The sequence below is a fragment of the Halichoerus grypus genome, chromosome 5, assembly GCF_964656455.1.
Source record: "Halichoerus grypus chromosome 5, mHalGry1.hap1.1, whole genome shotgun sequence".
Taxonomy (NCBI): domain Eukaryota; kingdom Metazoa; phylum Chordata; class Mammalia; order Carnivora; family Phocidae; genus Halichoerus; species Halichoerus grypus.
Genome location: NC_135716.1, coordinates 92,582,249 through 92,610,153, shown reverse-complemented (window position 1 = coordinate 92,610,153; position 27,905 = coordinate 92,582,249). Strand labels below are relative to the sequence as shown.

The following is a 27,905-nucleotide window of genomic DNA, read 5'->3' as shown; positions in this document are numbered from 1 at the left end:
TAGCCTTTATGATGTTGAGGTATATTCCCTCTACCCCTACCTTTGTGAGGGTTTTTATCAGGAATGGATGCTGTACTTTGTCAAATGCTTTTTCCACATCTATTGAGAGGATCATATGGTTCTTATCCTTTCTTTTATTAATGTGGTGTATCACATTGATTGATTTGCAAGTATAGAACCACCCTTGCAGCCCAGAAATAAATCCCACTTAATCATGGTGAATGATTCTTTTAATATACTATTGGATTCGATTTGATAGTATCTTGTTGAGAATTTTTGCATCCATGTTCATCAGGGATATTGGCCTATAATTTTTTAGTGGGGTCTTTGTCTGGTTTTGAAATCAAGGTAATGCTGGTCTTGTAGAATGAGTTTGGAAGTTTTCCTTCCTTTTTAATTTTTTGGGACAGTTTGAGAAGAATAGGTATTAACTTTTCTTTAAATGTCTGGTGGAATTCCCCTGGGAAGCCATCTGGCCCTGGACTTTGTGTGTTGGGAGATTTTTGATTATTGATTCAGTTTCTTTGCTAGTTAGCAGTCTGTTCAAATTTTCTATTTATTCCTGTTTCAGGTTTGGTAGTTGATATATTTCTAGGATTTTATCGATTTCTTCCAGATTGCCCAATCTGTTGGCATATAATTTTTCACAATATTCTCTTATAATTGTTTGTATTTCTGTGGTGCTGGTTGTGATCTCCCCTCTTTCATTGGTGATTTTATTTATTTGGGTCCTTTCTCTTTTCTTTTTGTTAGGTCTGGGTAGGGGTTTATCAATTTTATTAATTCAACAACCAGCTGCTAGTTTTATTGATCTGTTCTACTGGGTTTTTTTTGTTGTTGTTCTTGTTTCTATATCATTTATTTCAGCTCTAATCTTTATTATTTCCCTTCTTCTGCTGGTTGTGGGCTTCATTTATTGTTCTTTTTTTTTAGCTCCCTTAGGTGTAAGGTTAGGTTGTTTTGAGATTTTTCTTCTTGAGGTAAGACTGTATTGCTATATACTTCCCTCTTATGACCACTTTGCTGCATCCCAAAGGTTTTGGACCATCGTGTTTTCATTTTCATTTGTTTCCATGTATTTTTTTTATTTCTTCCTTAATTTCTTGGTTAACCCATTCATTCTTTAGTAAGATGTTCCTCAACCTCCATGTATTTGTGGTCTTTCCAAATTTTTTCTTGTGGTGACTTTAAGTTTCATAGTGCTGTAATCAGAAAATATGCATGGTATGATCTCAGTCTTTATTTGTGACCCAGTATGTGATCTGTTCTGGAGAATGTCCCATGTGCACTCAAAAAGAATGTGTATTCTACCACTTTAGGATGAAATGCTCTCTTTATTCTGTTTAGTCCATCTGATTCAATGTGTCATTCAAAGCCGTTGTTTCCTTGTTGATTTTTCTGCTTAGATGATCTGTCCGTTGCTGTAAGTTAAAGTCTCCTACTATTATTGTATTATCAGTGAGTTCCTTTATGTTTGTTATTAATTGATTTATATATTTGGGTGCTCCCAAGTGGGGGGCATAAATATTTACAATTGTTAAATCTTCTTGTTAGATTGTCCTCTTTATTATTATATAGTGCCCTTCTTCATCTCTTGTTATAGTCTTTGGTTTAAAATCTAGTTTGTCTGATATAAGTATGGCTATGTCAGCTTTCTTTTGACATTTGTTAGCATGATAAATGGTTCTCCATCCCCTTGCTTTCCATCTACAGGTGTTTTTAGGTCTAAAATGAGTCTCTTGTTGGCAGCATATAGATGAACTTGTTTTTTTTTTGTTGTTGTTGTTGTTTTTAATGCATTCTGATGTCCTGTGTCTTTTGATTGGAGCATTTAGTCCCCTTACATTCAAAGTGATTATTGATAGATATGAATTTAATGCCATTGTATTACTTGTTAAGTCATTGTTTCTGGAGATTTTCTCTCTTCCTTTTTTTTTTTTTTTTTTTTTTAAGATTTCATTTATTTTGAGAGAGCAACAGAGAGAGAGGGAGGGAGAGAGATTGAGTGATGAGAGGGGCAGAGAGAGACCATCTCAAGCAGACTCCATGCTAAGCATGGACCCTGACGCAGGGCTTGATCCCACGACTGTGAGATCATGATCTAAGCCGAAATCAAGATCTTGTCAGACAGTCAACTGACTGAGCCACCCAGGCACCCCTTCTCTATTCATTTCTAGTCTATTGCTTTTGGTCTTTCTTCCCCACTCAAGAATTCCCTTTAATATTTCTTGCAGGGCTGGTTTAGGGGTCATGAACTCCTTTAGTTTTTGTCTGAGAAACTCTTTATGTCTTCTTCTATTCTGAATGACAACCTTGCTAGATAGAGTATTCTTGGCTGCATATTTTTCCCATTCAGCAGGTTGAATATATCATGCCATTCTCTTCTGGCCTGCTAGGTTTCTGTGGACAGATCTGCAAACCTGATCTGTCTTCCCTTGTAAGTTAAGGACTTTTTTTCCCTTGCTGCTTTCAGGAGTCTTTCCTTACCTGTTTATTTTGTGAAGTTGACTATAATATGTCTTGGTGATGGCCAGCTTTTGTTGAATTTAATGGGAGTTCTCTGTGCTTCTTGGATTTTGATGTTTGTTTCCTTTTCCCAATTAGGGAAGTTTTCAGCTGTAATTTACTGAAATGAACCTTCTGCTCCTTTTTCTTTCTCTTTTTCTTCTCCAGATTTGGGAAGTTCTTAGCTATAATTTCTTTAGATTAGTTTTTTGTGCCCTCCTCCATCTTATTTCCTCTGGGGCTCTAATGTGTAAATTGTTTCACTCGATGGTATCCCATAATTCATGTAGTCTTCCCTCACTATTTTTAATTCTTTTATCTTTGTTGTTCCAATTAGATAATTTCTGTGACCTTGACGATAAGTCATTTGATTCTTCAGCTTGATCAAGTCTTATTTTAATGTTCTCTATTGTATTTTTCATTATTCATTGTATTTTTCAGCTCTAGAATTTGTCTAGTTCTTTTTTTATGATTTCTGTCTCTATTAAAGTTCTCCTTTTGTTCATATATTATTTTCTTGATTTTATTGAATTGTCTTACTGTGTTTTATTATAGCTCATTGAACTTCCTTAAAACAACTATTTTGAATTCTTTATCAGGCAAATTGCAGATTTCCATTTCTCTGGAGTTGGTTACTGAAAACTATTGCATTTTTCTGGTGGTGTCATGTTGCTTTGGTTTTTCATGTTTCTTCAAGTGTTGCATCACTGTCTTCACATTTGAAGGATGGTTATCTCTTCCAGTTTTTATTGGTTACCTTCAGCAGAGAAGTATCTTCTGTCAGCTCTGTTAGGGATTCTGAGGTTTTCTCAGATCTTTTCTATATCTATATGTCTATGTCTATGTCTGTATCTATATCTGCCTGCTTTACACTTCTTGTTTGCTCTTTGAGGGGAATTCTTAAGATTGTATGCTTTCTCTTGATGTTGCAAAGGCTGGGTGCTGGCAGCCTCCTCTTTGCTCTCGCTAAGGCTTTGTTGAATGATCAGGTTTGTGTACTTTCTCTTTCTCCCAATTCTGCAGCATTGGGCTAGCTTTCTGCACATGTTCACGAGCCTTCTTCAAAGGCTCATGCTTGCCACCCTTAAGGGCATGTGCAGGTTGGCAGTGGGGTATTACGTGTGTGTGGTTGAGATGTGTGGAGCATTGGGGGAGTGTCCATGGGCCAGTTGATCTTCAGGCAAGGTTTCCCCAGCAGCTCTTGGGCAGGCTTCCCACTGGAGTCCATGAAGTGGTTAGGATCTGTGTACCTTAAATACATTCTGAGCTTTTGTTGCTGTATTCCCAACCCCTCCTCACCCCTCACTCATGTAGTTCACCCTAGTATTCTAGATGGGGTGGGAAAGAAATAGTCCTCCTTGGCAGCATCCTGCACAGTTGGGGAAGCTGGGTGTCCCTCTTTTGCTCTCACTTTTTCCCAAAGGAAAAACTGTTGGCTGAGAGATCTTTCTTGGCACCAAACTATGCTGTCTTGGGAGAGGGGATGACATGGTAAAGTGAAATTGTTCCTGTTATCCTCTTCAGTGTGTTCAATCTATGATTTTTTGCTCTATTGGTGTGCTGGAACTTCTCTGCTGGCTTCTAGAACTTCTACAAAGGTACTCTCATCTGTGGATGATTGTCAAAATCTGTTTTCTTGGTGGGGAAGTTGGTAGAAAACTCCTGCCATTTTGCTGACATCACTCTTCCCTTTTTCCTAATGAAAGTATTTAGTACTATAAATTTTTCTGTCAGTACTGCTTTAGCTACAACCCACATGTTTTCATATGTTGTGTTTTTGTTTTCATTCAGTTCTATATAATTTTAGATTTCTTTGTGACTTCTTTGACCCATAGATTATTTAGAAATGTGTTTTTAAATTTTCATGTTCTAAGATTTTCCTGTAGTCTTTCTGTTACTGATTTTGATTTTGAGTTTGATTCCATTATGGTCAGAGAACACAATCGGTATGATTTTTTATTAGTCTGCTTGGGGTACTATAACAAAAAATACTATAGATTCAATAGGTTAAACAAGTATCTATTTCTCACACTTCTGGAGGCTGGAAATCTGAGATCAGGATGCCAGCATGGTCATGTTCTGGTCAGAGTTCATTTCCTGACTTGCAGACAGCTGCCTTTTGGCTATGACCTCACATGGCTGAGAGAGAGCTCTAGTTTCTTCCTCTCCTGATAGGGACACTAATCCCTTTGTGGGAGCTCCATCTCCATGACCTCATCCAAACCCAGTTACTTCCTAAAGGCCCCATCTCCAAACACCACACCACATTAGGAATTAAGGCCCCTGTATGAATTTTGGGGAGACAGAAATGTTCAGTCCATTCTTTTAAATTTGTTGAGATTTGTTTTATGGCCCAGAATATTATCTGTCTTGGTGGATGATCCATGGGTGCTTGAAACAACTGTATATTATGCTATTGTTGAAGTGTTCTATAAATGTCAATTACATCCAATTAGTTGGTTGTATTGTTTAGATTATATATACTTCTGCTGATTTTTCTGGCGAGTAGGTATTTCAGTTGTTGAAATGGAGGTGTTAAAGTCCCCAACTTTGTGTCCCTGCTCAGCTCATTCATTTTCTTTTTTTAGAGAGGGAGAGAGGGGCATAGGGGCAGAGGGAGAAGGAGAGAGAGAATCTTTAGCAGGCTCCATGCCCAGCATAGAGCTCCATGTGGGGCTCAATCTCACAATCTTGAGATCACGACCTGAGGCAAAATCAAGAGTCAGTTGTTTAACCTACTGAACCACTCAGGCACCCCTCAACTCTGTCATTTTTAAAAAGTTTCATTGATATCACTTATATACCTTTCAATCACCCATTTAAAGTGTACAATTTAATGGTTTCTAATATACTGATAGTTGTGCAACCATCATGGCCGTGTAATTTAGAATACGTGTATCACCCCTTCAAAGAATTCCCATATACATCAGCAGTTATTATCCCCTCCTTTTTTTTCCATCGCCAAATCCACCAGCTCCAGGCTACCACTAATCAAGCTACTTTTTGCCTCTATTGATTCACCTCTTCTGGATATTTCACTTACATGGAATCATATAATATATGGTCTTGTGACTGCTTCTTTCACTTAACATTATGTTTTCAAGGTCCATTCACATCCCAGCATATATCAGTATTTCCCTTCTATTGCTAAATAGTATACTATTGTGTGGCTATACTAGGTTTTATTTACCCATTCATCGGTTGATGGAAGTTTGAGTTGTTTCCAGTTTGACTATTATATATCATGCTATTATGAATATTTGTGTACAGATTTTGTGTGGGTATATGTTTTCATTTCTCTTGGTTATATATGTAGGAGTAGAATTGCTGGATAATATTATATTTCTATGCTTAACATTTTAAGGTACTGCCCAACTGTTTTCCAAGCCAATTTTACCATTTTGGGTTCCCACTATCAGTGCATGAAAGTCCCAATTTTTCCACATCCTCAGAAACACTTTTTTGGATTATAGTCATTCTAGTGAGTGTGACATGGTATATCGTTGTTTTGATTTGTATTTCTTTAATGCCTAATGATGTTATCATCTTTTCATGTGCTATTGCCATTTGTATATTTTTTTTGGAGAAATGTATATTCAGATGCTTTACCCATTTAAAAATTAGGTTATTTGTTTTTTTATTTTTGAGTTTTAAGAATTCTTATATATTCTAGATACCAGTCCCTTATCTGATGTAGGATATGCAAATGTTTTCTTCCATTCTGTGGATTGTCTTTTTATTTCTTGATGGTATTATTTGTAGCAGAGACTCTTTAATTTTGATGAAATTCAGTTTACGTAGATGCCCTTTATCAAGTTGGGAAAGTTCTTTTCTATTCCTAATTTGTTGAATGTTTTTATTATAAAAGCACGTTGGATTTTGTGAAATGCTTTTTCTGTGTATATTGAGGTGATTTTGTGGTTTTGTATTCTATTAATACAAAGTATTACATTAATTGATTTTCAGATGTTAAACCAATCTTACATTCTTGGGAGAAATCCTATTTGGTCATGATGTATAATCTTTATATTCTGCTAGATTCAGTTTGCTAGTATTTTGTTGAGGATTTTTTGCATCTATATTCATAAAGAGATATTGGTCTGCAGTTTTCTTGTGATGTGTTTATCCTCAGTCTTCAGATCTTTCCACCAACTCAATGTGAAGCCCTAGAGCCCGTGTATCTATCTGAGAGGATAAGTTGTGGTTATTCTTTTTCTTAAAATTGAAGTATTTTGACATGCAATGTTGCATTAGTTTTAGGTGTATAACATAGAAATTCAGACAACTCTATATGTTATGCTATGCTTACCCTAAGTGTAGCTACCCTCTGTCATCATACAATGCTATTACAATATCACTGACTATATTTTCTATTCTGTACCTTTCATCCTTGTGACTTATTCATTCCATAACTGGAAGCCTGTATCTCCTATTTTCCACCACCCATTTTGTGAGCCCCCCACTCATCTCCCCTTGGGCAACCCATCAGTTTGTTCTTTGTACTTATGGGTCTGTTTCTGCTTTGTTTGTTTGTTCATTTGTTTTTTTAGATTCCACATATAAGTGAAATCATATGGTATGTGTCTTTCTCTGTCTGACTTATTTCATTTAGCATAATACTCTCTAGGTCTATTCATGGTGTTGCAAATGGCAAGATCTCTCTTTTTCATGGCTAAGTAATATTCCAGTACGTGCGTGTGCGTGTGTGTGTGTATGGTTAGTCACTTTTTGCCATATTACTAATCTCTCTTCAAGCTGTATTTCCTTACCCAATTTTATGAGGGAAAAGATAAGGATATTATGATTTGGTATATTCTACTTACAGGGTGATAAGAGGGGACCAAGGAAAAGGACAAAATTCATGTGTTTTTTTCAATGAATCACTTATTTTTGTGTTTTCTGCTCTTTCAGGGGAATCTTTTCTTTCTTGTTTTTGTTTTTGTTTTTTTTTTTGAAACTTGTCTTTTGACTTTATTGCTAGTATGTTCTATTTATTGGCAAGGATAATTAATTCTTTATGGGCATGGTTGTTGTGCTTTCTTTGTCCAGACTAGAGAGACCAAAATGAAAAAATTTAGTCATTTTTTCTGAAATTTTCACTCTCTATGCATTTTCTAGGCCTCTTTTTTTATGGACTGCCCACTTACCCCTCAGATACTTATTATCAATTCAGGTATATTAGTGACAGTTATTCTCTTTGTTATTTGTGTCTGCTTTCACCAATATTGTGCAAGTGGTGATTAGGTTAAGAGCCATATTGACTAGAGTCAAATCAGCACAAATATACTCTGTGTGGCTCTCATGCTGAGCCTCACTAGAATCACAAATTATGGCATAAGATTGTATGTTTTTGTTGTTGAATTTGTTTTTGACATTCTCAATTACTTCCTTCCCTTGTTAGTGATTTGTATATCTTGTTGGGAGAATTGTCTATTCAAGTCCTTTGCCCATTTTTTAGTTGTTGTTTTTGTTGTTGACTTATAGGAGTTCCTTATGGTTATTAACCCCTTATCGATATGATATATAATTGAATCATGTTTTTGTCATCTTATTTTACATGACATATTAATATCTATTTTATTTTTCTTTAAAGTGTGTGTGTCTGGTTGATTTAAAAGGTGTGTGTAGTACTTTCAGTTATTTTACTGGTTACCTTTATATTTTTAAACAATATATCTAACACTTTCTCATACTGCCTCTTCTTCCACATATACAATTTTGATATTTATTTTGTTAATTTATGTTGTCAAGATTAATAAAAACATGTATTTGTTCTTTAACCATGATTCTGGTATTTGTTATTTTGAACTTTTTATTTACATATATTCAGTTCATCTTTTATATGAAACTTTTTTCTTAGTTCTCATTTTTGATCCTAATCAATACACAATCCCTATTTTGGCCTCTGTTACTTACCCATTGGTATGACAAAACTGTTACTGGATAACAGTGAATTTAATTTTCCAATTAAGTTGGCTTTGTGGGACTGTGATAAATCACCTTCTCTACATCTTTCACGGTTTGATGGACCTGAATCTCTGCCTAGGTGAGATGTGGCATTTGATATATTTGTTTATATTCTTGATATGGAGGAAAGTTTCAGAGTCTTCCAGTTGGTCCTTCTAAACTTAAAAACTCTCATTTTGTGGTTAGAACCAATGTGGAGATTATGGCACTTACTTGAGTTTATCTATTCAGACTTTAGGATCTTAAGAAATGACCACAGATTAGGTTTATGGTTCCATGGGCTCATTGTAAGGTAGACTTGGATTAAATGCCATTTATCACCTGACTCCAATACACCTGCACTTGAACTAATGACAAAATAGTAACATTTTGGGTTATAATAATTGGTGTTAGTTAATAGTCAATGTCCAATTACGCATAAGTCTTAGTATCTCTCTCAGTGCACAAGATAGTAGAAGGGATAATGTATGTATTTGTGATATTATTGCAAAATCCTTCTACAACAGTTACCAGTCTTTCTTTTAATTTGGAGGATTCTAGGTTTATAAATTTATTCAAGTCTGAAATTTGGGTACAGGGCCATCATTCTCTATTCCTGTGGCTGAAGTCAATTGTCTGTTTGTCAGACCATATTATAGGCATATTTGATATCCAATTTAAATAGGGACCATAGTGGACTGCCTATCTCTTTGGTCTTAGGGAACTCATGATTAGTTAACCACTACTAAAGATACATGTTTGTGTATGAGCTAATAATTCACACCTTGGAAACACATGTTGTATTAGAACAGACTGTAAATAAGATCTCCAGACCAGCAAAAGTCTCCAGAATTTTATAGAGACAATGCAGTCATGGGAGGTGCTTTCTCCCTTCTGTCCTCTAGAAGCCTCTAGAAGTCCTCTGAGAGGCAGTGCAATTTTGCTAGTACAGAGGATATAATTTATCCTAGAAGAGAGCATTCTAGCCCTTTATTGGAGATCCCAGTTGTCACTATAACTGAAAATCAACTATTGGTCATTGATAGGATACACGATAAGAATAGTGATTACTGTTACATTAGCTTACTACCAGCTTCTTCATGGTGAAGTGAGTTCTTTGGTTAGGAGCAACACTCTGGGAGAGATAGCATGGTGTACACAAAGCATTCAGTAAGGTTGATATTGGCATAGACCTCATAGGCAGGCAAGGCAAGTTTGCTTAAAGTTCTGTGTGTTGGAACTTTCCCTTCTCTGCGTCCTTGAAGGCTTCCTGGGGGCTGTAACAATTGTGTTCTCCAGGTGACTATCATATTAAAGGCATAGTACATATTCTTTTTTGTAGGCCAGAGTTAATTTTTCTTTTTTCTCTACTGAATATATACACCCTAATCTCCAGCAAAAGTGATGTATTATTTCCTAAGTATTTGGTACTTTCTTTCCCCCTCATCCTTGTTTATCTCATGTTAAAAGTTCATTATTCAAGGTCCAACTGAAATGTACCCTTTCTCAATGCACAGAAAAACTGAATTCTGCCTCTAAAAGCCCATAATATTTTGGATCTCTTTATAGCTCTTTACAGTTAGCTACTTTTGTGTATTTCTTCATCTATAATCTGATCCATCCACTTCATTTTACAAATGAGAAAGTTGATTCAGAGTTTTAAAAGACTTACCAAGATTCCACAGATACATACTGGACAGATCAGAATTTTAAAAAAAGATAATCAAAACTAAATAACAAGCTCTGTAGAAAGAAACTAATTTGTTTTTCTTTTTTTCTTTTCATTATTTTATAAGATTTAGAGTTTAGTATTCTTTCTTTGTTAATACTTCTTAGAAGTATTTTGATAACATTAATTTTTGATAATAGTAGTGACTACATTGTGTTCACTCATTTTTAATAGGAAAAACTCAAAAGAGAGGCAAAAGAAAACATAGTTACTCTCGAAAAAAGAGATAAGGTAAGAGTTTTATATAATTCTCCTGGTTTTTCTTTATAACCCAGCTTGTTTTCTAACATCTACCTGGAAATTTTTTTTTGTTCATAAATAGGTAAGGAGCATCTAATATTCATTTCCAAATATAGAATGTGTTCAGATTATGAAAGTATATATCACATATTCTTATGGAGTTGTTTTGGGTCATGTATAATTCCAGTAAAATATGCCCATTATTTATTTCTGCTTTCAAGTAGATTAGTAAATGCCATATATTTTATCTGAGGTTCTGGATATATAAATTGCAAATAATGGGGAAATAATAAAAGAATAAAAAATTTAAATAGGCTTTTATTTGCTATACTTTATTCCAACAATATTGAAATATCATAAGCCTTATATATAATAATTATTAGGTTTATCAAATATTTCTGATTTGGGTAAGTTACTTCTTTATGCCTCAGCTTGTTCAACTGTAAAGGGATAATGAATAGTATCTATTTTTTAAAGTTGTTAAAAGGATTAAATGAGATAATATTTGTAAGGCATTTGTAAATAAATAGTGCTTGGCACATAGGAAATGCCATATAAGTGTTTGTTTTAAAAAATACAACGATGAGGACTGAGTAATGTATAGAATTGTTGAATCATTATATTGTACACCTGAAACAAATATAATACTATATGTTAATTTTACTTCAATTTAAAAAAATAAAAATACAACAGAAAATCGTGAATATTATGTATACAGGCATACCTTGATCTTGTGGGTTCAGTTCCAGACCAATGCAGCAAAGTGAATATCACAATAAAGCAAGTAAAATGAATTTTTTGGTTTCCCAGTGCATATAAAAGTTATATGTACACTGTATTGTCTGTTGAGTGTGCAATAGCATTTTGTCTAAAAAACAATGTTCATACTTTAATTTAAAAATACTATATGTTGGCTAACTGAACATAATAAAAAATGGAAAAAAATAAAATCTTTAAAAAAATATTGTATTGCTTAAAAATGCTAACCATCATGTGAGCTTTCAATAAGTTGTAATCTTTTTGCTGGTGGAGGGTCTTGCCTTGATATTAATGGCTGTTGACTGATCAAGGGTAATGGTTGCTGAAAGTTGGGATGACCATGGCAATTTTGTAAAATAAGACAACAATGAAGTTTGCTTCATTGACTCTTCCTTTCACGAACGGTTTGATAGCATTTTACCCCACAGTAGAACTTCTTTCAAAATCAGAGTAAATCCTCTCAAATGCTGCTGCTGATTTATCAACTAAGTTTACATAATATTCTAAATCTTTTGTTGTCATTTCAACAATCTTCACAGCATCTTCACCAGGAGTAGATTTCATCTCAAGAAACCACTTCTTTTTGCTGATCCATAGGAAGTGACTCCTCACTTGTTAAAGTTTTATCATGGGATTGCAGCCATTAAGTTACATCTTCAGGCTCCACTTTTAATTCCAGTTTTCTTACTGTTTCCACCACATCTGCAGTTATTTCTGTCAGGGAAGTCTTGAACTCCTTATAGTCATCCATGAGGGTTGGAATCAACTTCTTCTGAATTCTTGTTAATATTGATATTTGACCTCTTCTGATGAATCACAAATATTTTTGATGGCATCTAGAATGGTGAATTCTTTTCAAAAGACTTTCAATTTACTTTTCCCAGATCATCAGTAGAATCACTATCTATGGCAGCTATAGTCTTACAAAATGTATTTCTTATTAAATAATAAGACTTGAAAGAATGACTCCTTGATCCATGGGGTGCAGAATGATGTTGTATTAGCAGGCATCACAACATTAATCTTGTACATCTCCATCAGAGCTCTTGGGTAACCAGGTGCATTGTCAATGAGCAATAATATTTTGAAAGGAATCTTTTTGTCTGAGCAGTAGGTCTTAACAGTGGGCTTAATATATTTAGTTAAACCAGGTTGTAATCAGATACGCTGTCATCCAGTCTTTGTTGTTTTATTTATAGAGCATAGGCAAGTAGATTTATCATATTCTTAAAGGGCCCTAGGATTTTCAGGATGGTTAATGAGCACTGGCTTCAACTTGAAGTCACCAGCTGCATTAGTCCCTAATAAGGGAGTCAGCCTGTCCTTTGAAATTTTGAAGGCAGGCATTGACTTCTTCTCTCTGCTTATGAAAGTCCTAGATGGAATCATCTTCCAATATATGGTTGTTTTGCCTACCTTGAAACTCTTTAGTGTAGATGCCTTCAGTACTTAATTAGCTAGATCTTCTGGATAACTTGCGGCAGCTTCTACATTAACACTTCCTGCTTCACCTTGTACTTTTTTTTTTTTTTTAAGATTTTATATATTTGAGAGAGAGTGAGAGAGCATGAGTGGGGGGTGGGCAGAGGGGAGAGGGAGAAGCAGATTCCCCGCTGAGCAGGGAGCCTGACGAGGGGCTGGATCCCAGGATCCTGGAATCATGACCTGAGCCAAAGCAGATGCTTAACCTAAGACTGAGGCACCCAGGCACTCCTCACCTTGCACTTTTATGTTATGGAAATGGCTTCTTTCCTTAAATCTCATGAACCAACCTCTGCTAGCTCCAGACTTTTCTTCTGCAGCTTCTCAACTCTCTCCGCCTTCACAGAATTGAAGAGAGTTAGGGCCTTGCTCCGGATTAGGTTTTGGCTTAACGTAGAATTATGACTGGTTTGATCTTGTATCAAGACCACTAAAACTTTCTCCATATCAGTAAAGGCTGTCTCACTTTCTTATTTGTGTGCTCACTGGAAGTAGCACTTTTAGTATCCTTCAAGAACTTTTCCTTTGCATTCACAACTTGGCTAAGTGGTTGGTGCAAGAGGCCTAGCTTTTGGCCTACCTCAGCTTTCAACATGGCTTCCTCTCTCTAAGCTCAATCATTTCTAGCTTTTGATTTAAAGTGAGAGATGGGTGACTTTTTTTTCACTTGGACACATAGAAGTCATTGTAGGGTTATTGATGGGCCTAATTTCAGTTTTGTTTTGTCTCAGGGAATAGGGAGGCTCAAGGAAAGGGAGAAAGATGGAGAATAGTACATCAGTGGAGCAGCCAGAACACATAAAGCATTTAAGTTAAGTTTGCCATCTTATATGGATGTGGTTCATGGTGTCCCTAAACAATAGTAACATCAAAGATCACCAATCACTGATTACTATAACAAATATAATAATAATAATGCAGAAATTTGAAATATTGTAAGAATTACCAAGATGTGGGGTGCTTGGGTGGCTTAGTCGGTTAGACGTCTACCTTCGGCTCTGGTCTTGATCCCAAAGTCCTGGGATCGAGCCCCGCATCCGGCTCCCTGCTCAGCGGGGAGTCTGCTTCTCCCTCTCCCTCTGCCTGCCACTCTGCCTGCTTGTGCTCTTTCTCTCTCTGTCAAATAAATAAATAAAATCTTGAAAAAAAAATTACCAAGATGTGACACAAGTGACACTAAGCAAGCAAATGCTGTTGGAAAAATGGTGCTGATAGACTTGCCTGGATCAGGGTTGCCACAAACCTTCCAATTTGCAAAAACCAAAAACACCAAACAACACAGCATCTGTGAAGTGCAATAAAATGAAGTGCAATGAAATGAGATATGCTTGTACATGCATCACTGGAAATGTAACATTCAGAGAAGAATGTGACTTGTAGGAAAGTACATGCATTTCTATGACTTATTATGAAGAGGTTTATTTCCGTATTCTAGAAATGGGGTGCATTTTCTTTCAAGCGGGCTGAAGTGTTAAATTCCCAGACTTGGCCACAAGGTGGTGTAGTTGTCATTCTCAGGCTTTTGAGGAGAGAAAAATTTGTCCATGAAAACAGCAGAAAAAATTTGCTTTCATCAAAATTGTATTATCACCTATGATGTAGAAATATATAGGAAGGAGAATACAGAAATACAACTGTGTGAAAAAATGCTACCAAAATTTGTACCTGCTGGAAAGAGGATTATGAACTGAGATCACTAGAACTGGGCAGAAACTTACAAATCATCTTTTAGTCCCTTGATTATATAGATGGATAAATTTAAGCCTAGAGATACTTGGAGATTACTTAATATCACCCAGCAAGATAGTATAAGATCCAGGAGAAAAGAGCCTATTACTTGACTCCTGGTCCAATGATTGTTATACACACACACACACACACACACACACACACACACACACACACACACACACAGTGTTACATAAGTTCAGGTGTACAACATAGTGATTCAACAAGTTTGTACATTATGCTGATCTTCTGTTACATTGCTATTACAATATCATTGACTGTTTTCCTTATGCTGTGCCTTTTATTCCCATGATTTATTCATTCCCTAACTGGAAGCCTGTATCTCCCATTTCCCTTCATCTGTTTTGCCAATCTTCCTCACATCTGACAACTATCAGTTTGTTCTGTGCATTTATAGGTCTGATTCTGCTTTTTTGTTTGTTTATTCACTTAACCGTTTTTTTGGATTCCACATGAGTGAAATCATATGGTATTTGTCTTTCTCAATCTTATTTATTTCACTTGGGCATAATACCCTTGAGGTCCATCCATGGTGTCTCAGATGGCACAATCTCATCCTTTTTTTACAGTTGTGTAATATTCTTCTGTGTGTGTGTGTATACCACATCTTCCTTATCTATTCATCCATCAATTAGTCCGTGTTTTTATAGCACATGTGGTCACCTCTTAATCCTGCATTCTATAGCCTCCTAACTTAAATTTACTGCAGATTTAACCACTGAACTTTTGAGAATAGCTCTGTGTGTGTGTGTGTATGTGTATGTGTGTGCACGCGTGTTCCATTTTTTTCTTGTAATTGCCACGATTGTATTCATGGAGATGGTGGTGATCAAAGGAAGTGATAAAATTAGAAAGCAGCTAACACAATTCCACTAAAGCGGTTATTATGAACTTTTACTAGAAAGATAGGTCAGGTCTGAAGGGAAGATACATATAAAGGTAGAGAGAAAGAAAATGGAAGAAATTGAGTTGAAATAAAGTCTAAGTATTTAGAGTAAATTTGTAATTTGTTTATCTTCAGAATTGAAGACAATAGTCATTTTTCTCCTCCTGGAAATTTTTTCTGGTTCTTTACTTTTATTATTTTTCTTCGCTATTTTCCTTTCTTTTCTTTCCTTTTTTTTGGTGGGGAGTAAGCCTGGTGGATAGGAAAAGGCTGATATTTTTATAGATGAGAGAGAGGAAATATGAAAGCATAAAAGAGAATGGATAGAAATGAGAATAAACTGCCCTCTGGCTTTTAGACTATTGTAATGAACCACAAAGAAAGGCTCTTTGCCAGCAGGAATAGAGATTTTTCTCTTCAGCAAATCGTCAACTTTTAGTCAGTTAGAGAGTTGAGACATTTTATTTCTTTTCATAGCAGCTCTGTGAAGACAGAAAGGCAGATACCATTTTCATCTTCAATGGGGAAATAAAGTGACAAGATAAGGATAATTTATTCAAAGTTATCTAATTAATAATAAATTTGAGGATAAATTCTAGTTTATTCCAGTGTTATTTCTACTAATTGCTGCACTTTAATTAAAATGACGTAGTGATGATTTTATTTCCTTTTGTTGTTCAATATAGAAAATACCGACACCTTTATTGGAAACACCTGAAACTCATTATTGGAAATTTGATTCTAAAGCAGCTCCTTCACAAAATATATCTCGAAACTTCACATCAGCTGACCATGGTAAATCCAAAGATAAAAGGGACTATTTATGGACATCTGCCAAAAGTACTTTATCTACATCATTACCAAAGGTTGGTTGCTAAAGTTTCTAAGAAGGTCATAATTTTTTTAGTTAAAGAAGGTTCTGGTATCATATACCATATATCTGATATCACACATATAAATATAAAACCAATTCAATTTTTGTGATACCAGCATGAAATAGTGTTTTGTTTTTTGTTTTGTTTTTTAATATCACTGTCCACAACTTAATGACATTTTGGGCAGATTCCATAACTTTCTGTCACTCACCTGATGGCATTCCCTGATGTGGGAAATCTGATTCTGACTTAACATTTTTCAGTATCACTCCAGTTACTTCCTTTTGCTGTTTACTTTGTATCATCTTGTTGCTAGAGTCCTTTACTTAGCAGTCAGCCCTTGGTGGATCAGGTGCCACCACCAAGATGGCTCAATTACTAGCTATTTTCACATGTTCACTTAATCCATGGGGAATTCATTCAACATTTCCATGCTAAACAGCAGTACGGAATGCTACATTTCTGACCCCACCTCCCACCATCCGTCTCTCTCTAATTTCTTTTTACTCTAAACTATCCAGCCAGACACAAAGACAGATAAAATTTCTTCCTAAATTTATATCTAGTGAGGGAATGAGATGCCAATCCTTCTTGAAGGCACCCCTATTTTTTGTTAGGCTGCTGTTAAGAGTTGTCTCCTCACCTGCCTTGGAAATTGAAGGGAAAAATATTTCGACCTCTCTCTATCCCTCTCAGCTGAAATTTGATGCCTTTCCCTTCCAATTTTCTTAAAATAACTGGGAAGAAAGGAGGTGTTTGGTGATTGTAGGGCCAGTTTAACCACTTTTTAATAAGCCCTAGAGAAGGATCTGGCTTTAACCATAGGTTGCTTTCTTTAGAATATGGGTTTCTAACATTTCTTTTCTGCAGCTTTGTGCCCCAGTTGACAATTCCAGAGCAAAAGGAAGAGTCTCTCTCACATCCTGTTATGTATACAATATTATCCACACTGTGGAAATTATGAAAATTAGTAAACTACATAACTTAGAGAGGCTTTTACATAAAATTATTTTGTTGTATTTATATTATTCAGAATATGAAGTGATCTTTGTATAGAATGACCTTACTTAAAAAAAAAACTTTATATTGAAATATATGCAAGAAAAATGCACAGATCTTAATTATGCAACTTGATGATTCTTCACAAACTAAACATGACTTTATAACCAGCATTCAGATTAAAGCACAGAATGTTACTATCACCTTGCCTCCCTTTTTGTCACTGGCTTCTCCCCCAAGGCCAGATACTGCTCCAACTCTAATATTAGATGTACCTGTTTTTGTATTTTCTCTTTTCCCTGTTTTTGAATTTTCTATAAATAGAATCATTATTTTTGTTTTGACTTTTTTCACTTAATATTATGTTTGTGGGACTCATCCATATTGTTGCTTGAAGTTGTAGATTTTCCGTTTATATTTCTATATAGTATTCCATTGTGTGATGTACCATAGTTTATTTATCTATTGTATTGTTAGTGGACTTTGGGTAGTTTCCAGACTGGGCTTTTATGCATAGTCGTGCTATAAAAATTCTGGTATTTGACCTGTATGCATTTTGGTTGGGTATGTCTTTAGGAATGAAATTGCTGGGTTATAGGGTTATGTATAATATGTTCCATTTTAATAGATACTGCCTGAGCTGTTTTTTTTTTTACTGTGATATGAAACATGTGGTTTTTTTTTCCCATGCCAGTTCTGTGATTCTCCAGACACCACCTAGTTGTCCTACAACTTGATTAAATTCTGACACTACCTGGAGTTAATGTAGACCCTACAGGTTAAGGGTTCAGTCCCACAAGACTGCTTCCACTTCAGACACTAGTTACAATCCTGGTTTGCCCCTTGTTGTACTACTGACCAACCGGCTCTAAATTGGGGTTCCCATAACCCCCCTCCTTAGGTCTGCTAATTTGCTAGAATGATTCTCAGAACTCAGGAGATTCCTTTACTTACTATTACCAGTTTATTATAAAGGATACAACTCAAAAACAGCCAAATGGAAAAGATGAATGGGGCAAGGTGTGAGGGAGGGGGTGTAGAACTTCAGTGCTTTCTTCAGGAGTACCACCCTTTCAGTACCTCTGTGTATTTGCCAACATGGAAATTCTCAGAACCCCATCATTTAGGGGTTTTTAGGGAGGTTTCATCACCTAGCATGACTGGTTAAATCATTGGCCATTGGTGTTTAACTCAATCTCCAAACCCTCTCCACTCCCAGGAGGTCAAGGGGTGTAGCTGAAAGGGTTGCAAACTTCTAATCAAGCCTTGGTTTTTCTGGTGACCAGCCAGCATCCTGAAGTTATCTAGGAGCCCTTTACTGCCAGTTATTTCATTAGCATTAACTCTGGTCCAGTTGAAAGGAGCTTATTTTGAATAACAAAAGACTCCTAACACAGGGGGACAAAGACCGAATATTGTACCAAAAGATGCCCTGATCACCCCTATTACTCGGGAAATTACATGGGTTTTAGAAGTTCTGTGTCAGGAACCAGGGACAAAGACTAAATATATATTTCTTATTGTATCACACTGCCAGTCATGTTTTTCAAAAAATTCATTACATCAACTTTACATCCTAGCTGGCAGTGAATGAGAGTTCTAGTTGCTCCACATCCTTGCCACCACATGGTATTTTTTTATCTTTTTGATTTTAGCTATTCTCGTGGATGTGGTGACCTTACTTTTTTTAAAAAGAACATTTTTTTTACCATAATTTTAGATTTATAGAAAAGTTGCAAAGGTAGTATAGAGAATTCCTTTATATCTATCACCCAATTTTCCACATTGTTAACATCTTACATTACCATGTACATTTGTCAAAACTAGGAAACATACATTGGTACATCACTTTTAACTGTAGATTTTATTTCATTTTTTCCATTAATGTCAGAGCTTTTCAAAGTCCCTGTGGATGTCTCATTTCCTACCTGTTCTTTTGAAGTTTTTGATTAGTCTGTCATTTGCCCTGTTAAAATTATTGCCTCATGGAGCTGCAAAGTTAAAACACTTGCCTATAATTGTTTTGACAAATTCTATGCTGTACTTCACACCAAGGAGAAAGCTTTTTGTACTGAATGAACTCTAAGTCAGGTTAAATACAGAAAGCCTTGTAAGTGAGGTCTTTCAGAGAACCACTATGTTAAAATAATGACAACTTTTTGGGAATAAAGCTTTGAAAGAGCTCTCAATTCTGTTCTGCTCTATCTAGTGGTCTCAGGCTGGACCAAGAGTGTGGGATGTTATTTTTTTAAGGGTAACATAGAGCACAGGGGCTGGGATAAAGAAAAGTTAAAACACCACAAAGCTTGCTGTTCTTACAGAGGTTCAGCCATTAAAAAAAATAAGCACTACAGTTTGTGGCAAGCTTTTGGTTAATTTCCAGAGTTCTGAAAAAGCTGACTTTGACCATTTTACTAGTATTTTTATTGCTTTATGAAAGAGCAAATTTTTGGAATACCTTACTCTGCCATTTTTGCTGATGTCACTGCCCTAACTTTTTAAAGATACTTTTAAAAAAGTTATAAAACTTACAGGGTAATATGGAGTACTAAACATTGACTAATGTGAATTACTTTATGAACAAAATATAAGCATACCTAATTTCTCATAAATCCGTAAGGATTTTTGTAGAAAGAGCAAAGCTCATTCAGTTCTTTGGTCTTAATTATTGTTAGAAAAATCAAAGTCCCTCTTTTCTTAAGATTGTTGACTGCTGATGCTGGAGAGTCTGTCTCCCCACCTCTCTCCTGCCATTATTTTATTCAGTAAGTAGAAGGGAAGGGCAAAGAAAAAGTCCACTATTATAAATTGTTTGAAGAAAGTTAGAAGTTTTAGTATCAAAAGTATCTGAATGAAATTCTTATAAAAAATCTCTACATCCCACTAATAATGGAGAGTTATTACTGAAGATTCAACTTGTGTTTATTAATAATATAGGTTTTTTTTTGATGGGATAATATGTTGTTTTTCTTTTTGGATAGGCATATACTGTGAAGACACCAACGAAACTAAAAATTCAGCAAAGAGAAAACAAGAATGTACCCATGGAAGAAAGTAATAAAAAGAGAAAAATGGTCTTTGAGTTTGATATTAATTCGGATAGCTCAGAAACGACTGATCTTTTGGTAAAAACACCACAAATCAGTATTTATTACTTGTTTACATTATTATTTTTACACATTATTTTTTAATGTATATGTATAATATATACACATAGTACTTACCATTGCAATATGAAAATATAGAACTCTATATAACACAGAACCCTATGCTTTTGCAGCATTTTGGAGAAATAGGGTTTAAATAATCTAACTTCAGAAAACATGGCATTTTGAAATACTTGATATAACATAGTTGGCACATGAGATGATTAAACCATCTTGTTTACCAGCAGAGTGTTATAAAGGAGTTTTTACCACATACTCTTTTTCTTTTTTTGTTTCTTTTTTCTTTTTCTTTTTCTTTCTTTTTCTTTTTCTCTTTCTTTTCTCTTTTCTCTTTTCTCTCTCCTTCTTCTCTTTCTTTCTTTTCTTTTTTCTTTCTTTCCTTCCTTCCTTCCTTCCAAATAAATATTGGTTAGGTGAATCTTGCTATGGCTAAATTTGTTATTTAGGGACCCTCTTGATTTTATGTATTATACATGTTCCTTATTTTATATATTGGTTGAAATCTATATCAAGGTATTGGTTGACAAGTATAATATTTTTATCATTCTTAAAGAGTTAATGTATTAAAGATGAGTTGTTTAAGGAAGATATTATCCCTAGTAGTTTGTATTACTAATTATTCCCTGCCATGAGTGTATCCACACATACCAGTATTTTCTAAAGTAATAATATTGATTTATTGAGAATAATTAAATTTAGATTCATTTAATTTAAAAACAAACCTCATCACACAAAATGAACAATATACCAAAGATTCTTAATTACAAAATTCCAGTTAAAGGCACTAGTTTATTTCATTATTGCCACTTATATCTTTTGAGATCCTTCAAGCTTTTTTACTGCTTTGGGACCCTCTGTTTTCATTTGTTCTGGAATAATGAGGAGCTGAAGTCTTAAAACTCTAATTATTGAAGTTAATTTATAGAATCCCTACCTAAGTATCTCTTTGTTTTATAGAGGATGATTAACATTTTAATGATTAAAACTCTGAACCAAGCACTGTTGCAAAGACTATATAGATTATTTTTTAGAACAGTCTCATATTAGAAGCATACACAATGTTGCTCTTTTCATTTTACAGATGAGAAAACTAAGTCACACAGGTACCTTGCCCAAGATCACATAGCTAGTAAGGCATGGAGAAAAATTGGAACACAGTTTAGCTCCGTAGCCTATGTAAGTCATTATACATAATAACTGCCAGCTCAAACTGAAGTCCAGATATATAGAAATGTAAGGAGAATTAGTAGAAAGACTATGAGCTCTGGAATTAGACAGTCCAGGGTTGGAATCCATACTATTTTTCTAGCAGTGTGAATTTAGGCCAGTTTCTTAGCTGAGATTCAGAATGATTCATGGTTTCATTTTTAAAAGGAGCATCACAACTTTGTAACACAGTAAACATACTATAGTATTATATAAGTATGCACAACTATTTATACTTGCCTAAAAAGACACTTCACAGTCCATTTATTTGGTTATAGTTATCATTTGAAGTTACTATTTTTGTAATTTTCTTATTGTTGCATTTAAATTTTGGTGAACATTCAAATAATTATAAAAAGTTAGATTTAAAAATGGATTGTCTAGAGTAACCTTAGAGAAGATGGGGGAGTAGGAAATACCACAAATTTATTTCTCTACCTAAACAGCAATTGTACTTGCAGAAACTGTCTGAAGTAACTGTTTTGGAACTCTGGAGACTATTTGAATGCTTGCAACTTCAGTTAATTTTGGTCAATTTCAGCCTTAAGAATGGTAGTGACTACCTGTCATCCAATCCATAGTCCTGTGGCAGGCAGCCATGCTCATGTCTTGCTGTAGCCAGGGTGAGCAATACGGACTTTTTCTCTGAGTATCAAGATTCAGTGTTCTGTATTATCATTGCTGCTTCTCATCACTGTGCAGGCACAGAAACTGGCTGCCACTATTTCAACCCTCACTGGCAGAAAGTGTCTTACAGAGGATTTAAATGAATTGTACCTGTTTTTTTTTTTTTTTTTTTTTTCCACTTTTTTTCTTTGGAGGATCAGACATTTTAAGAACTAGGACATCAAGAGCAATCACATTTTTGGGATATTTAAAAGTACTGCACATGCCCATGGAAAGACAGGCTCACAAAAAACCTAAGAAGATCTCAAATTTTTAACCCAGGCTAGTCCCTGGCACAGAAACTTGTACAACATAAAGCAAAACAAAACTAACTCACTACAGCAAACCCTGGGGAAAGGGAATAATCTGATTTGCAGACATATTCAGTTATAAGATTCACATGTCTAAGTCTCTTTTTTAAAAATTTTATTTATTCATTTGACAGAGAGAGAGAAAGACAGCATCGGCAGGAGGGGGTAGGAGGCAGAGGGTGAAGGGAGAAACACACTCCCTGCTGAGCAGGGAGCCTGATGTGGGGCTTGATCCCAGGACCCTGAGATCTGAGTCGAAATCAAGAGTCAGATGCCTAACTGAGCCACCTAGGCATCCTGAAATTAACACACTTTTAATCAACTAGTGGATCAAAGAAGAAATCACAAGGGAAATTAAGACTTAGATATGAATAAAAATGAAAACACAATATACCAAAACTTATGTGTTACAGCAAAAGCTCAGAGGGAAATGTATAGCTCCAAATTCCTACATTAAAAAAGAAAGATCTCAAATCAATAACGTTACACTTTATGGAACTAGAAAAAGAAGAGCAAACTAAACCCAAAGCTAGCAGGAGGAAGGAAATAATGAAGATTCAAGGGGAGATAAACAAATTAGAGAATAGAAAACAATAGAGAAAATCAATGAAACCAAAATTTGTTTATTTGAAAAGATTTAAAAAATTTGACAAATCTTTAGCTAGACTAAGAAGATGTGAATAACTAGAATCAGAAATGCAAAGTGGGTACATTATTACTAATTATTTAGAGATAAAAAGAAAATACTGTGAATATATGCTAACAAATTTCATAACTTAGAAGAAATGGACAAATGGGTAAAATCCCTGAAACACACCAATTAAACTGATTCAAGAAGAGGGGCGCCTGGGTGGCTCAGTTGGTTAAGCGACTGCCTTCGGCTCAGGTCATGATCCTGGAGTCCCGGGATCGAGTCCCACATCGGGCTCCCTGCTCAGCAGGGGGTCTGCTTCTCCCTCTGATCCTCTTCCCTCTCTTGCTCTTGGGCTCTCATTCTCTCTCAAATAAATAAATAAAATCTTTAAAAAAAAAAAAAAAAGAAATATAAAACCTCAACAGCCTATCTATAGTCAGTAAAGAATTTGACTTAGTCATCAAAAACCTCTCAAAGAAAAGTCCTGGACCAAATGGCTTCATTGATAGATTGTATCAAACATTTGAGGACCTAACCTTCTCAGACTTCAAAAAATTGAAGCAAGAACTCTTGATAACTCATTCTATGAGGCCAGCACTACCTTGATACCAAAGTAAGATAAAGACATTACTAGAAAAGAAAATTAAAGACCATTGTCCTTTATGAATGTCAGAGTAAAAATCCTCAACAAAATATTAGCAAGTCAAATTCCACATCATATTAAAAGTGCTATTCACCATGACCAAGTGGGATTTATCCCAAGAAATTCCAGGGTGGTTCAATATAAGAAAACCAATGTAATATGTCACCATTAATAGAATGAAGGGGAAAAAATCCCATATGATCATCTCAATTAGTACAGAAAAAGCATTTGACAAAATCCAACATTTTTGCATGATAGAAACTCATAAAGCTAGGAATAGAGGAACAATTCCTCAGCATGATAAAAAAATACTTAATGAAAACTTGCAGCTAATTCATGCTCAATGGTGAAAGATTGAAAACTTACCCCTTAAGTTAAGAACCAGACAAGGATTTCCACTTTCACCACTGCTAGTAAGCATTGTACTGGAAGTTCTAGCCAGAGCTATTAGACTATTAGACAAAAAACAAAGGGAGAGAAAAAGAAAGCAGACATACAAATGAGAATGAGGTAAAACTATTTGCAGATGCCATAATCCTATCCAATGAAAATCACGAAGACTCCACAAGAAGGCTAGTAGAGCTAATAAATGAATTCAGCAATGTGGAGGGGTATAAGAACACATGACATTGATTATGTTTTTATACACCAGCAATGATTAATCCAAAAGGAAATTAAGGAAAATTAAGAAAAAAATCCATATATGGTATCATCTAAACAAATAGAATATCTAGGAACAAACCCAACCAAGAAGGTGAAATATTGAAATACAATGAAAACTACAAAACATTGCTGAAGGTAATTAAAGAAGACCTAAAGAATTAGGAAAAAATTCTGTGTTTATGGATGTTAAGTCTTTAACATGTTAAGATGTCCTATATGCTGGCTAATTGAACATAATTTAAAAAATGTCAGTACTACCCAAAGCAGTCCACAAATTCAGTGCAATCTCTATCAAAATTCCAACAGCTTTTTGGCAGAAATGGAAAATCTGATACTAAAATTCATATAGAATTGCAAGGGTCCCCAAATAGCTAAAACACTTTTGGAAAAGAAGGGTAATGTTGGAGGACTCATAGTTCTTGACCTTGAAACTTCCTACAAAGCTAGTAATTTAAACAGATTAGTACTAGGATAAGGGCAGATATATAGACCAATGGAATAAAGGAACCCAGAAATAAATTCTCACATATATAGTCAGTTGATTTTTGACGAGAGTGCCAAGGCCATTCAGTGGGGGAAAGGACATTTTTTTTTTCCAGCTAATGGTGTTAGAACTGGATATTGGTTATCCACATGCAAAAGAATGAAGTTGGACTCTATACCATATATAAAAATTGACTCAAAATGGATCAAAAACCAAAACTTAAGGGTAGAACTATGAAACTCTCAGAAGAAAATATTGGGGAAATTTTCATGACCTCAAATTTAGCAAGGGCCTCATGGGTATGACACCAAAAGCACAGGCAAGAAAAGAGAAAACTGATAAATTTGACTTCAAAATTAAGACTTTTTGTGCATCAAAGGACACCATTAAAAAAATCAAAAGACAAGCTAAAGAATAGCAGAAAATATTTTCAAATCAGATATCTGAAAAGGGATAAATGTATGGAATACATAAAAAACTCCCATAACTCAACAACAAAAACCATACAACCCGATTTAAAAATGGGCAAAGGACTTGAATAGACATTTCTCCAAAGAGGATATACAAATGGCCAATAAGCACATGAAAAGATGATTGTTGCAGAGTTATAAGGACAGATATGGTTTTGTTTTAAATTGGGTTAATTATTTTTATATGGGAAGTCATTAATGAATAATTAATTACTATGCACTGAGTAAAATTTTAATGATAGTTTACAAGATTTTAAAATTTTCTTTTTAAAGCTGGTCAGTTGATACATAGTGGTTCTGAGTGTATTTGAAAAGGCAGCTTTTTATGACTTACTGAATTCTGCTAAAATCTTAGAGTTCATGAAAATCTGTTTGAATATTTTTATTCATGAGACCTCTGTAAATGTGACATTAGTGAGCAGGAAAGGAATGTGAACTGATTGCTTACCAGACTAAATCTGTGTAGCATATTCATTAAGGAAGTGGATTTCTAGAGCCAGCCTATCTGGATTTGAATCCTGGCTCCACCTCTTAACTAGCTGTGTAATCTTAGGCAAAGTACTTAACATTTCTTGTCTCAGTTCTTCATCTTTAAAAGGGGATAATAATGGTATACCTAATTTATTAAAATTATTGTGAGGATTAAAACTAATTAAAATATGCAAAGTGCTTAAAACACCACCTAACATAAAGAAAGTACTAAATAAGTGTTAGCTATTATTACTTGGGGGAATTACAATACCCATAAATTGATAGTTGATAACATAATTTTTATAGGATTATAGATGCTTATTATAAGGCTAAAGTGTGAGTTTGAGTAGATAGGTGGAGGGAAAGTGGAAGGAAAAGTAGTAGTATAAAGACAAACTGAAGTAGAAGTAGAAAAGTACTATTCATATACATGTTGTATTTCATATAATACAGTATAGATATTAGTATTTCATATAATACAATATAGTTAATAGAATATAAATCCATGTCCTTGTTTGGAAGATTGAGTATTTTGTCATTGTCTTCAGTTTTTCTTCTTTTTTCTCTCTTCTTTCTCCTCTCCCTTCTTTTACCTCCTTTCTTCCTCCCTTTCCTTCCTTGTCTTTCTCCTCCTCTCTGTGATATGTAGACAAAATTTTAATATTAGTGATGACAGACCCCAAATTATAATTTTGTATTTTTCTTTAAGAGCATGGTTTCAGAAGAAGAGACACTGAAAAAATTATACAAGAATAATAATCCAACAACTTCTCATCTTTGTGTCAGAACACCAAAAAAGGTAGTTTATTTTTTTTTTAAAGGTAGTTTTAAATTTTTACTTCAGAAAGCAAATTTCAAAAGCTGGACTTTATCTTTTTAAATTAAACATATTTTGATTTGATTTGATTTTGTATTCAGACCCCTTCATCTCTAACAACCCCTGGATCTACGCTGAAGTTTGGAGCTATGAGGAAAATGCGGGAAGATCGTTGGGCTGTAATTGCTAAAATGGATAGGAAAAAAAAACTAAAGGATGCAGAAAAGCTATTTGTTTAATTTCAGAAAATCAATGTGATTAAGGAGCCTAATAACATCAAATTTATAGTCAACTTAAAAATGTTTTATTTTCTGAAGAGCCAAACATTTTCTGACATTGAGATTTTTTTATATTTACATAATTTGTTTTTTATGATTTTTATGTTTTGGCCTAAATTACCACATGTTACCTGAAAACTTGTAATTCTATTACAATAATAAGATGATTATGTTTTGTTTTTACCTTTTCTTGTATTCATGAAAACTGTTTTAGCTAATTTTTCAGATTTGTAAAGTTATCCACTGACTGCTAGGAATCCATTGAGATTTATTCTTCATTCTTTATTAAAATATCTTGATGCAAATAAATGCTTTTCATTGATTCTGTGAGGTCATCTGGACAGCTGATCACAATGTTGATATTTATTTTTAAATCTTAAGGTCATTTTGTTGAAGTTTCACAGTTCTGAAACAGTTTTATCTGTTTATAAAATTGACAAATGGCCTTTTGTTGTAGGAAAAAAAAGACTATACCAGTATGGCTTCCTAACATTATTTATTCAACACTCATTAATTTAAGCAAATATTTATTGAGTGCCCACTAAGAGTCAAGTACAGTTCTAGATACTGGAGATATGACAATGAACAAAACAGAAAAATAAACCCTATGTTCTTCTAGATCTTACATTTTAGTGAGGGAAATAGACAATAAATAAATAAACCTGGATATGGCTTTGGGACTTCTGCTTCTGATATCTTAATTGAAATCTTATAATTAGTCTCCTGAGCAAGTATTTTTTAGAGCATTATTAGTCTTGATAATGTGATATTTCATATTTGAAGCTATGTATTTTCAAACATTTTAAAATAAAACAAGACAAGTGTATTAGTTGAGGTAATGCTAGCTTCTCTGGCTGATCATTCATCAACTTCTCACTTCTCTAAAGTCCAACATAAATGTTCATATTTAGAGAGCAGCATTCCT

At 34.6% G+C, this 27,905-nt stretch overlaps 1 protein-coding gene across 1 annotated transcript in view; it reads left to right on the top strand.

Moving 5' to 3' along the window:
* Positions 1-27,641, top strand: part of SYCP1 (synaptonemal complex protein 1) — a 146,474-nt gene extending 118,833 nt beyond the window's left edge. Inside the window, exons 27-31 of the mRNA XM_078072570.1 lie at positions 10,355-10,411; positions 15,983-16,162; positions 20,152-20,295; positions 26,595-26,684; positions 26,804-27,641. Coding sequence (XP_077928696.1) covers positions 10,355-10,411; positions 15,983-16,162; positions 20,152-20,295; positions 26,595-26,684; positions 26,804-26,941 — 609 coding nt within the window. The 3' untranslated portion in view covers positions 26,942-27,641. The remainder of the gene's footprint in view (positions 1-10,354; positions 10,412-15,982; positions 16,163-20,151; positions 20,296-26,594; positions 26,685-26,803) is intronic.
* The last annotated feature ends 264 nt before the right edge of the window (positions 27,642-27,905 follow it).